Source organism: Cnephaeus nilssonii, assembly GCF_951640355.1.
Source record: "Cnephaeus nilssonii genome assembly, chromosome: 23".
NCBI classification, from domain to species: Eukaryota; Metazoa; Chordata; class Mammalia; order Chiroptera; family Vespertilionidae; genus Cnephaeus; species Cnephaeus nilssonii.
The window spans coordinates 6,155,404-6,172,078 of NC_137094.1; the positions used below are offsets into that span (position 1 = coordinate 6,155,404).

At 43.6% G+C, this 16,675-nt stretch overlaps 1 protein-coding gene across 2 annotated transcripts; it reads right to left on the reverse strand.

Annotated features, from left to right (window-relative positions):
• Positions 1–3,644: 3,644 nt before the first annotated feature.
• COX20 (cytochrome c oxidase assembly factor COX20) lies at positions 3,645–10,012 on the reverse strand. Of its 2 annotated transcripts, XM_079763461.1 has the most exons (4): positions 9,901–10,012; positions 4,967–5,081; positions 4,790–4,853; positions 3,645–3,916 (listed from the first exon to the last, which is right to left on the reverse strand). In XM_079763461.1, exons 1-4 carry the CDS (start codon positions 9,940–9,942, stop codon positions 3,775–3,777), a joined length of 363 nt encoding a protein of 120 aa, XP_079619587.1. In that variant the 5' UTR covers positions 9,943–10,012; the 3' UTR covers positions 3,645–3,774. The 2 variants fall into 2 exon arrangements, 1 of the variants encoding a protein (XP_079619587.1); XR_013813084.1 differs by having other exon boundaries at positions 3,779–5,103; positions 9,901–9,972.
• Between the last annotated feature and the right edge of the window lie 6,663 nt (positions 10,013–16,675).

The following is a 16,675-nucleotide window of genomic DNA, read 5'->3' on the forward strand; positions in this document are numbered from 1 at the left end:
TAGACTTTAAATGTAGTATTCTGATGCAAAAAATAAAAAAGAATACCTGTGTTCTTAGTTGCCCCAAAACTTCCTGCATCTATACTTAAATGCATAAGTATAAAAAAAACAAAAAAGTGATTGAGATACTTTTGGATAACCAAATGATATTCTAGGAAGTAAATTTAAGTTATAAGGAAGGAATAAGGCTCAGGGAGCTTTGCCAGTCCAGAGTATTAATGTCTCTTCCCTGATGTGTTTAAAGCTTGTTAAGGAGCTTAGAGGACATTTCTTTTTCCTGCTGCGTATCCCATAATACTGTATTTTGGTGAAATGAGTGGACTTGGGTGCTATACTGATTTGAAATGTAGCTCAGGGTTTTGTTCAATGAAACACGAGTTCTAGTCTGTCAACTAAAAACAATCTAATGGCTTCTGAAGAGCCCGTAGCTCAGCTTAAACTGAGCAGTCCTTGCTCAGTGTCACTGATAGCTTTCTCACAATAGAAATACTTGGGGAGAAAGTCATCATTCTAGAAAATGAAGAGGAAGGCAAAGGCGCAGTGGTTGAAAAGACTTTACAGCATATTTGTAGTGCTCATGTTACAACCTTTTGAAAATGTAATACTTTGAGAAATGCCTTCATAAGTTTTTTGTCCCTAAAGCTTCCTTTTTAAGAGAAAATTTAGAGATGGAACTTAATGCACAAAATAAATGTGTAAGATAACAGTATTTGGGTGGTAAAGGATATTGGTATATTACACTGACCTGATTTAATGACCACTGGACAGTATTTTAAGATGCTTCCAAAAATCCTTTATTCTGGAGGACCATTAAAATCAATCATAGCAATTGTTTTAATTTTCCTACTTTCCTCATTAAGGTTTTCTGCTTACCCAAAGCATAGTGTATATATTAACATGACTTTTAAAGGGGTGTCTTGACCCCCATCTGCAACAGATCTTTATCTAGGAATAGAAGGATTCAAACCCTATTTGATCCCTAGCTCTGTGCTGAAAAGTGCATAAACAGGAATCCTGAATTTATTATATAGACCTCCTCGCATTATGTAATCGAAGCAAAGGGAAACCAGCGATGGAGTTGAGGTACGTAGACTAAAGAGATGCTTGCAAATCAAATAATGGAACTAGGGATAGTCTACATTTCTTGTTGCCTAACTTGGTCAATATCAATTACAAGTCCAGAGAGAAGCTTAAAGTTAATTTTAATTCCCTGAGGTCCTTTTATTAAAATTAAAATCAAGTAGTCAAAGCAAAGGGGAGGGGCGAGGGAAGGGGGAAATGCATAAAGCACTGGAAAGTTAAAGTAGGTATGATAGATAAGCCACAAGAAGTTGTAAAAACTACTAATGACCACAATTCTATTTTAATCAGCTATTTAGCTGGTACCTACTGCTATGTCACCTCGTGTGACCATTCGGATTTGCTGGGACACTGACGGATGCGGTGCAGCCGGAGGCTCCAGGTGAGCGTGGAAGGTAGGTTACTTTTTCAAAATCTGAAGTGTGCGCTTGGATGAGAAGGGAACCTGGTTTCTGTCCATTTGCTAGTGAACATTTAGTAATTCACTGTAACAAACAAGTGGTGACTGTTTTGTGACACTTGGTTGGAATGTGAAGATAAACATGGACAGGGTTCTTGACAAGATAACTTGGGCTCAACTTGCAGCACAGGTAAATGGAAGTGCCACCTACTGTAACAGATGAAACGGGTATGAGAACCTACATGAGAAGGTGATTCTAATCCCCAGAGGTTAGTGACTAGGAGGATAAAGGTTACAGAGAGGAAGGAGAAGGTACTTGCAGTGAAATTAAAAAGTTTGAGGAGTATGAATTCAGGTCATGGTGGCCCACAGTGCACTGAAGATAGAGGTGATGGGACTGGAAGTGGGACGGCAGAGTGGAAATGGACCGGAAAGGCTAGAAGTGGCAGTGTCAAGATCTACAATGGAGGCCTTATCAAATGTGTCCAGAGCAACGTGATAAAGGGCCTGGAGTCTGTTAGACATAGTCTGATAATTCAGTAATACATCTCCTAACATCTTACTAAAGAAAAAAATACATAGTATTAATGATCATGTAAACTTACAAAGTGACATCTCCCTGTTTTTCTCCAGGTCTCCAATTTATAAAGCATCCTGCTGTGAAAATGAAAACAACCTTGTTGTTGGTGAGGGTCCTGGAAGTTTTCTCCAGCCAGGAGAGGCTTCTCTCTCACCCGGGGTAAGATGTAACCATGGTATGCTAGAGCTAGAAGCCTTAGTTATTTAATCCAATTGCCTCGTTTTATATGTTACTTATATTTGTAAACTGAAGCTCAGGACACAAGTGGCCTGCACAGATAGCTTGTTAAATATCAGCTTTGATGAGTACTCATCAGTTTTTTCCCAACTCGTGCAGTCTCTTAAATGAGTGTCACATCATGGCTTCTTAAAAACATAGTATTTGGTTGTTGTTGTAATATGAAGAACGTAGACTGCATTCAGTGTTGTGTCAATAAGAGTGGGCAAGACCTTGCCAACTGCATTTTCCTTTCTGATACCCTACCCTAATCAATGCCAAGTCCTTCCTTTGGTGGCTGTCAAGATGATTAGGATCAATAAACATTAGGACAGGTGTGTGACAATGTCATTCACTAGTCTAGCCATTATGGCCTTTGGTAAACCACATAGCCTAGGCATCCTAACCCTCATAGTAATAGCCACAAATTTATCATTTCTTAACCAGGAAGACCTAGCATGTATTTAACAGATTTTTTTTAATGTTGATTTAAAACAAAAAAAAGTCACTGCTTTGGAGAGGAAGAATTTTTTCCTGAATGAATAAATGCTGTGGGTTGAGTTGTACATTGGCTGCTTAAAAATATATATATATATAGAAGAATGAATTATAAATGTCTTACTTATATCAGTGTAATACTACTGTGTAATCTGGCAGTTCTTTTTCCTTTGCATCAAACAAGTTTTGAAAATATTTTGTGCATATTTAAGTTCTACATAAAACTTAAAACCATGCATACTTCCAAAACAATATTTAGAACAGTTAAAAAGCAATCTTTAAAAAAAAAAAAAAAAAAGCAATCTTTACCTGTTGTGTGAGACATGGAAGAATAGTGTCAAGCAATGGACACGTTTTTAAAATAATTTGCAAAGTGATCCAATGCATTAGCTTTAAGTCTTATACTACCATTGGTTTAAGAAATGAGGACGTGCCCGGCTGGTGTGGCTCAATGCTTGAATGTGGGGCCATGAACCAGGAGGTCAGGGTTCAATCCTGGTCAGGGCACATGCCAGGGTTGTGGGCTTGATCCCTAGTAGGGTGCGTGCAGGAGACAGCCAATCGAAGATTCTCATCATTGTTTCTCTCCCCCTTCCTCTCTCTCGAATTAATAAAAATAGGTATTTTTTTTAAAAAGAAACCAGGAAGTATTCCCTTGTTTTTAACTGTACATTAATAGGATTGTTTTTTAAGGCAAGTTTTAAATCCAACTGGGATTTTATTTTTAAAATGGACATCATTTACACTCACTGCAAAGGAACTTTTTAAAGCTTGCTGAACACTTTTGTATGCCAAGTCCACTATTAAGCTATATTGGTAGTAGATAACAGGGCCAGAATAAGTTCATAAAACGTTCCTACAAGTGAAAAAGAGACTACAACTTACACATGCTTTATTTACTTGATTGAAAACCTTATGGTACATGCATTGTTTTACATAGTTGATCTCATCTTGGTTCACACTGACATCAGTTGTATTTGGGTTCTATGCTCGAGACTGTTCAGGTGCTGCTGCTGCTGCTGTTGGTTTGTTTTCTTTCAGGATCAAGGTGGGTACTTTCATATAAAATCCTATTTTTAATTCCTTCTCTGGTGATTCTTTCCTGGATTCTTAGCTTTGCATAATTATACCTACAATGGAGCCTTGGAAGAGAAGAATGCGAAGTTGTTAATATAAAGTTCCTATAGAAACATTTGACATTTTATAGTAATAAAATTCAGGAATGCTTACAGATGAGTACCCTGAGATTGAAAATATAACCACTCTAATCTGGAGACCTCTTTTCGGTGGTTTGGTGTCAACAATACCTATGAACACTGTGTTTTATGTAAAACTAGTAGCCCTGTGCACGAATCCATGCACCAGTAGGTCGCTGCCACCCTCCTGTAGCTCTCCGCCACCCTCCTGTAGCTCTCCGCCCGCTGCCCCACCCTCCTGCAGATCTGTGATCCAGTCATTACTCGGTCGGTCGTTACGCCTCACGGTGTGACGGATAGTTAGCATATTCCTCTCATGTAGGATGAGGATTTCTGTCACCTTAGCTTAATTTTACTTGTAGAACCTCATCAAATGTAACCAGTACTTTGGGTCTGGCTTTTTTTGCTGATGAAAACAGAGTTGATAGTCATCCATGCTATATCAGTTCTTAGTAACATCAGATATGCTGGGAGCAGGGATGAAATGGGAATTAGGGTATAAGGTACAGGGTGGAGGCCTTCATAACAAGTATAAGCCATAACTTGGCATTAATAGCATATTATGCAGTCATCTACTTATTCAAGAAATGGTATAAAATAGGAGTACATGCACATACTGAAAGGATTAAGACATTCCAGCAACATCATTTCTTAAGAAATTTCCATTAAAAAGTCCTTTCCTTAAAAATAAAATAAAAATGCTTTCTAAATAACTGAGGGTGGAAATCTCCCAATGGGAAATTGCTCTGGAAAGAGCATGTGCGTTGGAATTGGATAAACCTATAATCATGGGTCCTCTTGAATGCTTAGTGCACATACCAATATCCTAAAGTCACGACAATAAATCCTCCTACTCCAACATCGCATGATCTTCTAATTCTACCTGTCAAAAAGCACAGCCATTATAATTATTATATATGACATATTACTTCATCTAGAAAATAATTGTTCGCCACACATAGATGTGTGTTTATATAGAGAAAAATAGATACTCACTAGTTAACAAAAAATGTCCAAGGCCAGCCACAACAGATCCTAATGAACCATATAATACTGAGTCCCGTGCACAGGGAATGTTCTCGACATCTAAAATTCCTAGGAGCTTAAAGGGCTAAGATAAAATAAAAAAGAACCTAGAATGAACAAGAAAATATTGTAGATCACAGTGGTTTGGCAAAGAATATGACCAGGAATTGATCCATTTACTTTTAACATCCTGCTTTTGGTCTTCAGTCTGAACAAGCTGAATCTTAGTGGGAAACCTTGCTAATTTAACCAACCAGAAAGCCCCTAGTAGAATAACATGCCTAAATCCATTGAATTTTGATGTTAGGTAATAATTTGCTAATTAAATAGTTTGGAAATAAGCACATTTTATGAGCTCTTTAAACAACTGTATAAAATTTGGGGAGCATAAGTGGGACTAGTACAATTCTAATGATGAGGTAAACATCAATTGTTTATAAGAATAAATATTTAGCCCAGCCGGGTGTAGCTCAGTTGTTGAGCATTGACCCAGGAACCCAGAGGTCACCGGTTTGATTACCAGGCAGGGTATATGTCCAGGTTGCGGGCTTGATCCCCAGTGTGGGGTGTGCAGGAGGCACCCAATCAATGATTCTCATCATTGATGTCTCTCTCTTCCTCTCTGAAATCAATAAAAATATATTTTTAAAAAAGAATATTTAATGTAAAGATAAACATTAGGCATTATAACTCCTGATCTGTTTCCTTGCCTGATAGGAAATTGCACTTGATTGTATTTATCTTGTGGCCCTCAATGGAGGGCAGGACAGATGTTCAAGAAAAAAGTCTCATCTGTGTTTCATTGTGGCATTTCTTCTATTCAATAAAAAAGAAGTAGAAAACTTATGAAGGTTTTCAGTAATGTAGCTTTTGAAAGAAAGCTGCTTGTCCATTAAGTGACTCGTGGGAGGCCAAAGGGGTGGAGGGCTCTCTAGGACGAGATGTAAAGTAAGGGAAAGACAAGTCACAAGAAGTGGGGAAGGAAGTCAGGTGAAAGGTTGAAACAAGAACATATTCTTGGTTGTATTTTTCTCCTGTTTGCTGCTTTGGCTTAAGCTTCTACCAGAAGACAAAATGTGTGACCTGGTTCATAATAAAGCAGAAATTAAATACCCTCTTGGATCATTCTATTCCCTTTTTCCTTTGGTCTCTCCCTGCTAACCCTTCCCCCTAACACAGATTACTTCATGCACACAGCAGGTGTTCATTAATACTGCACTTTGATTTTGAAAGCTCTTTAATACAAATTTTCATATACATATTTGAATTGTGCTTCCAGGTTTTTCATTTCACTTAGCAAAAAAAAAAAAAAAAATTTCAGTTTCTCTATCAGCTCAAAAGCCCAGTGGAACATGTTGGAGGTGAGGGTGTGAGCTGCTCTGCAGGTGGGGAAAGTTGGGCTCTGCATGCCACCTCCAACCCAGCCTATCTCCCCAGGGGAAGGGGGCCAGAGAGCGTGGTCAGCAGTGTCAGCCCTAATGGGTGTGGCTTTCATGTTTGGGTGGAGAAGTAGAGGAGCCATCGGGTTGTCCACGCAACATGACAAGCAGGACACCTCCACCAAAGGTCACACAAGTTTCTGTAAGGCCTCTGGGCTTTTCAAGTCTGGATTCCCTTTTTACAATGGAGCCATGGGGTGACACCCCCCTCCTCACCCCCCAGGATAGACCAGGATCTGCAGACACATTTCTTGGGGCTCTTGTGAAAAATGCTATCCACCCCAACCCTTTACCAGTATATAAAATATACTTGCCAAATATAAAATTGTGTTATTTAAGCCAGCCAGGTAGCTATCCTGATTTTTTAGAAGATATTTTCAAAGGTCAGCTCTGGGATAGGCCATTAGAATGTTTAGAAGACTTCGGGTCTCTTTAAAGACAAACATCTTCCAGAAATTACATACCCTATTAAAAATGGTCCCTTCTAGAACCAGCATGTGGCTAGAGGCCCGGGATTCTGCTGCTAAACATTCTACAGCGTAGCCTGTTGTGATGCCAGTACGCCACGGTTGGGAAACCAGTGCTGGCCTAAAACAGTTTCAGTACAGAGCTGGGGGTATCAATGTCCTGCCCTTGACAGCCCTATGTCTAGTTCTGACCTCTGAGATCTCTGAAACGGCTCAGGGTCTTTACATAGAGGGCTGTAGGGTGCTGACAGAATGGAGGTCGGCCTGGACCCCCGCCCCCCAGACCTCGTCATTTCCATTGCACCCTTTAACCCTTTGGGTCTGTTATGGATGGAAAAAACCAAGGCTCACGTGAGTCATTTCCCAAAGGCCACACATTAGGGAGTAATAGGACTAAAATACATGATTGTGTATCTGCAACTTTTATGAAAACTGGGTAAGAATGAACAGAAACTAAGATGAGAATCATTGATCGGCTGCTTCCGGGTTTGATTCCGATCAAGGGCATAGGACCAAGCCGTAGGCTCAATCCGAGTGGGGGGTGTGTGGGAGACAGCCAATTGGTGATTCTCATCATTGATGTTCCTCCCTCCCCTCTGAAATCAATAAAATATATTTGGGAAAAAATTAAAAACATGACCAAATCTGACTAGTCAGGGGCACGGACCTTATCCATTAGATTGTCAAATTTTAAAAGGACAACAGTGAACAACAGACATCTGGTGTGAATGAATCAATTATACTTAATTTTTTTGGTCAGCAAAAAATGCATTTTGGAGTGCCACAATTTTAGTAATGTGTGCCATAGAAGAAAAAAGATCGAAAATCGTTGGTTCAGAGTATTGATTACTGTTAATTTCCAGAAGCAAGTAAGAACTAGTCTTCAGCATATGAATTGTAAGATTCTCAGAAATGGAAATTAACATTTCTCTATTCCCTAATTAGTCTTCAGTTTAACTTGTCAGTAATGAATTTAGCCCTTAAAGGATTTTCAGATAATATTTTGTAGGCCTATTCTGAGATTTATAAAAGCAACAGTACCAGCTGAGCTTGATAGAACCAAGGGAAGTTCAAGATTTCTAAGCCAGAACGCCAATTTAATAATTTATAGGAAATAGATCAGATCAAATTAACCCAGCTCATTTCCCATTGCCAAATGTATCTGCCTCAGTGTCCATGTTTTCCTCTTGTTACAAAGGATGAACTGGTCAACCGAGCCACAGCAGCCAGAGCCCAAATTTCGTATTTTAACCTTTCTCAAGCAAAGAATGTGAGCAGAAGAAAAGTTTTTAAGGGCTAGTTCTATCAGGTATGCTAGCTTGATACCTTTCTCTCTCATTTTTAATCCTCACCCAAGGATATTTTTCCACTGATCTTTTAGAGAGAGGGGGAGACAGAAACAGCTCAGATCCGATCAGGGCCTGGGCTGGGGAGGAGCCTGCAACCAAGGTACATGCCCTTGACCAGAATTGAACTCGGGACACTTTGGTCTGCAGGCCAGTGCTCTTTCCCCTGAGCCAAACTGGCCAGGGCCCTTCCTCATTTTTATCTTGGCCGACTCTTAAAGATCACTCTCTGGATTGTAGTAGGAATAATTGAAAAAAAAAAATTTTAAGTGCTAGTTTTTCTGATATTACCCTGGGCTGCTACGTAATTCAGACATACCTTATATTTTTAGGTACTAGTGTTTCATAAACAATTTACAGGACTTTATTTACAGTATTTTGTTTTGCTAATGCTGGGCCAATTAAATAGGTCGTTAATTTTTTCTTTCATTCTTTTATCACTTCTCAGTGAATTAAACCACCCTGACCATTACATGACAGCGGTTCTCTCCTATCAAAGTGAACAATCCGATACAGAAGGGATGAAAGCTCAAGAGCTCAGTGTTCTCACAAAATAGAGAATTGCGTATATTAAATATGGGAGTCACAAACGGGTACATTTTGTTACACTAAACATATTCCAAATAATATACATTAAAAACAAAAGGCACCAAGAGTTGTATAAATTGACAATTTGTTATTAAATATGGAAAGACTTTATCCAACATTTGTTCATATTAACCTTTTGATGATTGGCTGTCTTGGCCAAAAATAGGTGGAAAAGTCCCCAGAGAAACAAGAACTTCGCAAAATTTCCAAGCTGGTCAGAGACTATCCTAACTACAGATTAGGAGCAATTAAGATGCACTGCGGGTCTTCAATATGTGTTCATGATTGAGCCATGATGTGCAGTGGATATTAAGCCCAAGAGAAAGAGGAGGCAAATGATTAACTTCCGGCACAATGAATGGTGTGGACAGAAGCTCCGCAGCCCTTCGGGGAGCTGGGAGACCAGAGAGCCTCGTTTAGCTTTAGGACATCTGCAGGAAGGAAGCAGCCAGAAGGTGAGGTGGAGGGGTTTGCACGATCAGGCCCGGGTGGAAGGAGTGTGTTGCCGAGCCTGGACTGTAAGTTTACAGGGTAGCGCACCCTGGCAGCCACGGTGGATGCGGGCAGAGCAGGATAGCGAGCACCAGCTCGGGAGCTGCGGGTTACATGCAATCACCCTGCAGTGCTCCGAGAAAAATCAAGGTTAGCGGGAAAATCCCAATCATCTCCTCCTCTGCATAGAAACCCGCGGGAATCGAACCAGCTTCCCACTCCTCGGGATTTACGGACGCCTCCGTGTTGAGAGTGCAGCATCCAAGGCAAGGCCCCGTCCTCGGGGACCTTTTAAACCCACCTGGACTAGTAAATTACAGCGCAAGGCCGGTCGGCCGGTCACAGTGCCCCGCAGTGCTCACTAGTACCGGCCCCCTCCGCCTGCGGGGTGCTCCCGTGTCCCGGCAATGCAGACAAAAATGTCAGGGAGTGGGGCACAGTAATAGATCCCACCCCGGGCGGCAGGGAAGCCAACGACACGTGCTCCGGCCTCAGGTGTCCCAGCTCCAGAGGCCGCGTCCTTAAGAGGCGCCCGCCCGCGCCCCGCTCGCCCCCGCCCCCCCCCCGGTTACCTTCTCCGGCCCCGGCTCCTCGGGCTCCGGCGTGGCGGCCATGGGGACCAGTCGGCGCCTGCACCGCCGCCCCGCCCAGGGCCTCCGCGAGCGGAAGCCCCGCCCCTCCGAGGGCCGCGCCAGCGGAAGCCCCGCCCCGCCCCGCCGAGGGCCGCGCCAGCGGAAGCCCCGCCCCGCCGAGGGCCGCGCCAGCGGAAGCCCCGCCCCTCCCCGCTGAGGGCCTTCGCGAGCGGACGCCCCGCCCCCCCCGCGCCGGCCGCCATCTTAGGGGACGTTTCTGCTGCTCCGCAGTGGCTGCGCTGGCCCGAGCCATCTCTCCTTTGTTCGTCGAACGGGCCACCCCTTCTCCCAGAGGGGCTCCCCCCGCCCCGCCGGCCGGCACCGCGGGAGGGGAGGGCTCGGGAAGCGACGCCGCACCCGGGCTGCGGCGGGGCGCGGGTGGCACCTCGAGACCGCGCCTCTCCCCGCCCAGCCCCCGCCTTCCGCCCCAACCGCCATTTCTAACCGTCGCCGGCGCTCGTGCTCCGCGTGCTCGGCCCCCGGGCGCGCGCCGCGGGGGGGGGGGGGGCGCTCGTCGCCGCCGCTTTGTCCCGCGCGCGGCCCCCGCCCGGAAGTGGGCTCGCACAGGCCGTGGCCCGCGGCCCCGACGTGTCCTTTGTCCTTCCGGCCCCCCCACCCCCAGCCCCTTTGCAGCGGGTGCAGCCCGTTCCCCGACCGCCGGCTGCGCCCCCGCCTCCCCCTCTTTCCCCTCAACACTCAGGGGCGACCGGGACAAAATGGAGGGAGTGGCTCGTCACTGAGCGCGCGCCGGGCCGTCTGCCCGCCCTCTCGGGGCGCTGGAGGACTTCGGGGTTTAGGTAGCAAAGGGCTGCAACGTGCATGTCGGATGTTAGCCGGTGGTCCACGTCCCCCCCCCCGCCCCCATGGCTGCGCACTAACGTGAAACCAAAAGGCCCGCGGGTCGGCGCGGTCCGAGGGGGCGCGTGCTGCGCCGTGTAAGATGGGGTCCCCCAGTTCCCGGCGCTGGGCGCAGTGCAGCGGCCTTTTCGGGGTTTTCTGTCCACCCTGAGGCAGGGTCCTCACGATGACCTTAGGCCTCCTTTGCACGTCCCGCGTGGCCTCCCTTGTCCCAGGGCCCCGGAAGGAGTCGGGTTCGGAGCTGACATTGTGCTGAGTCATGCTGCTGCCGCCGGGGGTCAGGCTCCTGGGGGTGGGGGTGGGGGTGGGGGTCAGGCCGCTGCTGCCGGGGGTCAGGCTCCTGGGGGTGGGGGTGGGGGGTGGGGGTGGGGGTGGGGGTCAGGCCGCTGCTGCCGGGGGTCAGGCTGCGGGGGGGCGGGGGGGGGGGCGGGGGTGTCAGGCTGCTGCCGGGAGTCAGGCTGCTGGCACGCGGTCCGGGTGAGATCAACCGAGACTGGATCCCAGCTACCGGCCATGGAACCTTTTTTTTTTAAAAAAATATATTTTATTGATTTTTTACAGAAAGTAAGGGAGAGGGATAGAGAGTTAGAAACATCGATCAGCCGCCTCCTGCACACCCCCCACTGGGATGTGCCTGCAACCATGGTACATGCCTTGACCAGAATCGAACCTGGGACCCCTCAGTCCGCAGGCCCACGCTCCATCCACTGAGCCAAACCGGTTAGGGCTGGAACCTTTTCTTATTGCATGATCGTTTGGAACCTCTCTGCCCTCCCAGTGGAATATGCAACTTATGAATTATAGGTGACAGTTATTTTTTTTAAAAAAATGACTCGCCTTTGTGGAAATTGGACTGCTGCAGACACATTACATATTGCTCTAATAGACACAAAGCCCCCCCCCCCACCCCCCACCCACCCACGGTGTCCTGCCGGTTTGGGGCTCTGGAACTCGTGGTCTGGGAGGTAATGTTTAAGGCAGTAATATTCCACAAAGAAGTGAGGGATTCTTTGGAAGTATTTCCTAATGATGTTGTAAATGGAGGAGAACTGGAAAACTACCAGGTTAAAAAGCCATAATGCCATCCTACGTTGTTGTTTATGTGACTTAGAAAATGGCTAGGGTAAACGTAGTTGATTGAGGTCCATTACATTTATTTTTTAAAGTATTCTCATGTTATCTTTTATATTAACTTTAATTTCACAAAAATTGCAAAATGATTGTGTGTTTGGTTTTTCCAATTTTCACAGTTTATAGAGGGAAAAGTAAAAATCTCTTTCACTTTCGCCCTTTTCTCCCCTCTTTAAGGTAAACACAACTAGTAGCTTGACGTCTCTCTTTCTAAACTGTTTTCTTCTTTTTCTTCATCAAAACACTGGCATATTGGGTAAATGTGAAAGTCTCTGTGTCATACCTGACCCCATACATATGTATGCACGTAGCTATGTGATATACACAATCAAAATGGCTGCACTATCTGATTAGCAATCAAGAATTTACTTTTCACCATTTAACACTATGGTATATCTTGGAAATTTTTTCATGTAAGTACCAATAAATTTACTCATTCATTTTAAAGGCTGCTCAGCAATCCTTTGTTTTCTTGCTGACATAGAAAGTTTCAATTTTTTCAATAAGCCCCTCCCCCAAAAAAACACCACACAACACTTCAGTGAGCATCTTTATGTATATATCTTTGTGCACATGTTCAAGTATTTCCCTAAGATAGATTTCTGGAAGTGACCTGATTCAAATGAGTATGAACATTAAACATTTTAATCTATACTGCTAAATTGTCCTGCAAAAAAATACTACCAATTTACCTTCTCCATTAATAATGGATGCGAGTGCCTTGTTTTCTCACAGCCTTTTTTAAGCACTTCATATTGTCATACTTATCTGATGGGTGAAAAATAGTGCCTTTAGACTTTCCTGGTTACTTACAGGGTTGAATATTATTTCAAATATCTATTGGTCATTCTTTGCTAAGCATTAACTTTGTATAGTCAAAAATTTGGTTGGGTGTGTGATTTTTTTTAAATAATATTTTTATTTTAGAGAGGGAGTGAGAGAGAGAAACATCAATGATGAGAGCGAATCATTGATTGGCTGCCTCTTGCATGCCCCCCACTGGGGATCCAGCCCGAATCGAACTGGGACCTTCTGGTTCATAGGTTGATGCTCAGCCACTGAACCATGCTGGCTGCGCTATGTGATTTTTTTCTTTTTTTGGGGGGGGGAGTGTAATTAATAATAGGTTTATTTTTTTATTTTTATTTTTTTAAATTTCTTTATTGATTAAGGTATCACATATTTGTCCTCGTCCCCCCATTCCCATCCCACACCCCTCCCCACACATGCCCCCACCCCCCTGCTGTCCTTAACCGCTGGTTAGGCTCATATGCCTGCACACAAGTCCTTTGGTTGATCTCCCCCTTACCCCCACCCTTCCCTACCCTCCCCCCGAGGCCCGACAGTCTGATCCATTTCTCCTTGTTTCTGTGTCTGTTCTTGTTCATCAGTCTATGTTGTTCATTATTTCCCCTAGATGAGTGAGATCATGTGCTATTAGAAATACACTTATAAGAACCGAAAATGAGACAAGCAATAATGGTTATGGTGACAGGCAAATGAATCAGTGTGTAGTGAGTTTCTTTCTGGGCCAACAGTTCTTTTGAGACCCAATTTCAATGTCCAACAGTTCCTTATGTGTACATGTCAGCACTGACATTTCAGTTCTGGATGGTGGACAAATGGTGGTAATGCAGGTCCGACTCTGTCCGGTTTGGTCCTGGGCAATCTGCAGTGATGCACAGCTGTTACCTGCTAGTATGGGAAGGCCACATCAGCGTCTTCCGTCTCTGGACTGCTTCTCTTCTGTCTTCATGGCTGGAGTAGTCCTGTCGATTCCTCTCTTGCTGGAATCCACATGGTCTCAGAGTTGTTTTCTGAAAATATACAAACATTCTCGACCAAAAGTTAATAAAGGAATATTTTCTATAAATTTGACTGGGGATCCTTTTTCAATTTTTGCCCAAATGATTTTCCTCTGGCTTGTTTTGTCACCTTGTGTGTTTTTCATGGGTGTCTTGCTTTTAGCCTTACAATTAATTTTCTAAAGTATTAATTTTCTAGATGTAATTTACTTACAGGATATTTTTCCTTACATGATATTCCTCTACTATCCCCTCCTTTTTTGATTTAAATGTTAGGAGGCTTTTGAAAATTTTATAATGTAGTCTTGATGGCTTTTAAATTTTAATTTTTTGCACTATAATATTACTGTTTTAGGTTCATTATATGGTGCACAATTTTATCATGAGATGAAGTACCAATAAAAATTTTAGTTGACACTTTAGGGACACCTTTTTGTCCAGTACAATTAATTTTTCTAGAATATTCGCTTGTTTCAACTAGCCAATTTAAATTTGCCTGAAAACTTGACTACTATTTTACTGTCAAATTTATTACTCTAACAATAATCTTGTTTTACCCTGTAAATATTGGTGGAAGGGATTATTTGCCTTCTTAAGTACGTCCTGAGCATTCCTGGTGGTAGGCTGGATTTAGATATCGTAAACCCACTTCCCCACACCATGGGTACAAGACAACTCAAACAATTTTTGTTGGAGTGAGAGGGCAGCTGCTGTCGGCCAAGTCTCCGTCAGTCACCTGGGTCCTGATCTGAGCTGGGCATGGGAAGCACGAAGCAGCCATGGGGGCAGGAGACCTCCCTCAGAAGGGGATAGGGTTCAGGCCCCTGCAATGTTGGGGGGGTGAGGGTCTGTGCCCCACCTCTGTTGATCCCCAAATTCTCTCCTGATGGCCCCTCTGAGACTGTGCCTGTCTTAGGTTGTTCCTTCCTTGAGGAATCTTACCCGTCTCTGGCTAACCAGCCATCCTCCGGGCCAAGCAGGGTGACGTGAGGTTCAGTTTTGTCTCCTTGGTAGCCTATGCCCCCGTGGCCTCCATGCCCAGCACCTGCCTTGGGATCCCCTCGCCTGCTGGCGGGGCCCCAGCACTGATCACATATCTTTTGGAACCCGGGTTTCTTCTCCAGGGAGGGCTCAGTTCGCCCTACTGGGTGAGAGATGTGATTTTTTTCTTAGTTTATAGCAGCTCTTGACAGTTACGACTTTTAACACTAGGTGTACTGGTTAATAATGCGAATTTTGTAATAAAAGAAAACACGATAATTTCAAGAGAAACTTTAGTAATGTCCATCGCTAGCTACACATTTCCCCATCTTTCAGGTAATTTGTGGATACTGTCTCAATAGAACTTTTCTTGTTTTGAGGCACACCATTCAGAGACCCCATTTTCCACTTCTTCATACGTTTTGAAGTGCTGCTCAGAAAGTGTGTGTGCCATCGATCAGAACAAGTGGTCATCTGAAGGAGCAAGGTCTGGTGAATACAGCGGGTGGGTTAATACTTCCCAGGCAAGATCTTTTAACGTGTCTTTAACTGGTTTTGAAGTGTGTGATGGTGCGTCATCATGAAGCAAAATTACTTTGCCATGTCTTCTGGAACATTCTGGTAGTTTCACGATCAAAGTGTGGTTCAAATTGATTATTTGTTGTCAGTAGCGATCAGTATTAATGGTTTCACCTGGTTTTAGAAGTTCATAATACACCACACCTTCCTGATCTCACCAAATACAGAGCATTGTCTTCTTTCTGAAGCGATTTGGCCTTGCAGTCAATGTTGATGGTTAACCTGGATCAACCCATGATTTTGTGCATTTGGGATTCTCAAAATAAATCCACTTTTCATCGCCAGTCACAATTCGATGCAAAAAAGACTTCCTTTTGTGCCGTTGAAGCAACGTTTTACTGATGACTTTTTGGTTTTCCATTTGTCTTTGGTTCAGTTGATGTGGCACCCATTTTCCTTCCTTTAAAATCTTTCCCATTGCTTGTAAATGATCGGAAATTGTTTGCTGAGCATCGTTTAATCTTTCTGCAAGTTGTTTTTGAGTTTGACACGCATCTTCATCCAATAATGCTTGTAATTGTTGGTCTTCAAACTTTTTGGTTGACCTGGACTTTGTCTTTCACATCGAAATCATCACTTTTAAAGCGTTTAAACCAGCGTTCACAAGTATCTTGAGATGGAGCATGTTCACCATAAGCTTCCTGAAGTATTCAGCAGCACTTTTCTTCAAAATAAAGTAATGAATTATAACTTCCCGCAAAATGCATTTTTTTGGCACAAAATTTGACATTTTTAAGTGTAAAAATATCTATGATGTTAACACCTTCAGCAAATTTGACATAGGAAGTTTTGAAGCTTGTTGCAATACAACAAAATAGCATACATATCAAATCGCATATATATCAACATATGTGTAATTCCATCTATGGAAAAAAATCCGCATATTAACTGGTACACCTAGTATATTTGTAACATGTCTTCTAGTTCACTTATTTAACCCTTTGCACTCGCTTGCTTTTTTCTCGATTCCTGCTACCGATGCTAACTGTGTCGAGTCACACTCGACATCCGAGTGCAAAAGGTTAATTTTGTTTATGGAGTTGTTGACTTTAAACAAATAGCCAGATATTTCTCCAGCAAAGTATGTTTTTCCCCAGAAACAACAAGGAATTGCAACTCCAACGTGCAGTGTGGTGGTGAAGCAACTACACAGTAGTCCAGAGACACAAGGGAGAGGAAGGCTCTTTTATGGATTTGGGAAAGGCTGCTGTAAACGAAGAGTCCAATAGAGGAAACTGGAAGCTCAAAGTACAGTGAACTCTTCATTGGCTGAGTTATGCCAGTCTCCTTTGCTGAGCTACTACTAGAAAAGGAGGAATCTTTTGTTTTTTCTTCTGATGGGCAGAGGGCCTGAACAGACA

What these genes read in the sequence shown, in the direction of transcription:
- COX20 (XM_079763461.1), bottom strand. Translation starts at nt 9,942, where the DNA reads ATGGCCGCCACGCCGGAGCCCGAGGAGCCGGGGCCGGAGAAG. An exon ending in TGGACATTTTTTGTTAACTA is followed by an intron (nt 4,854 to 4,966) that starts GTGAGTATCTAT and finishes GCTTTTTGACAG; the next exon opens with GTAGAATTAGAAGATCATGC. An exon ending in GTCGTGACTTTAGGATATTG is followed by an intron (nt 3,917 to 4,789) that starts GTATGTGCACTA and finishes TTCTCTTCCAAG; the next exon opens with GCTCCATTGTAGGTATAATT.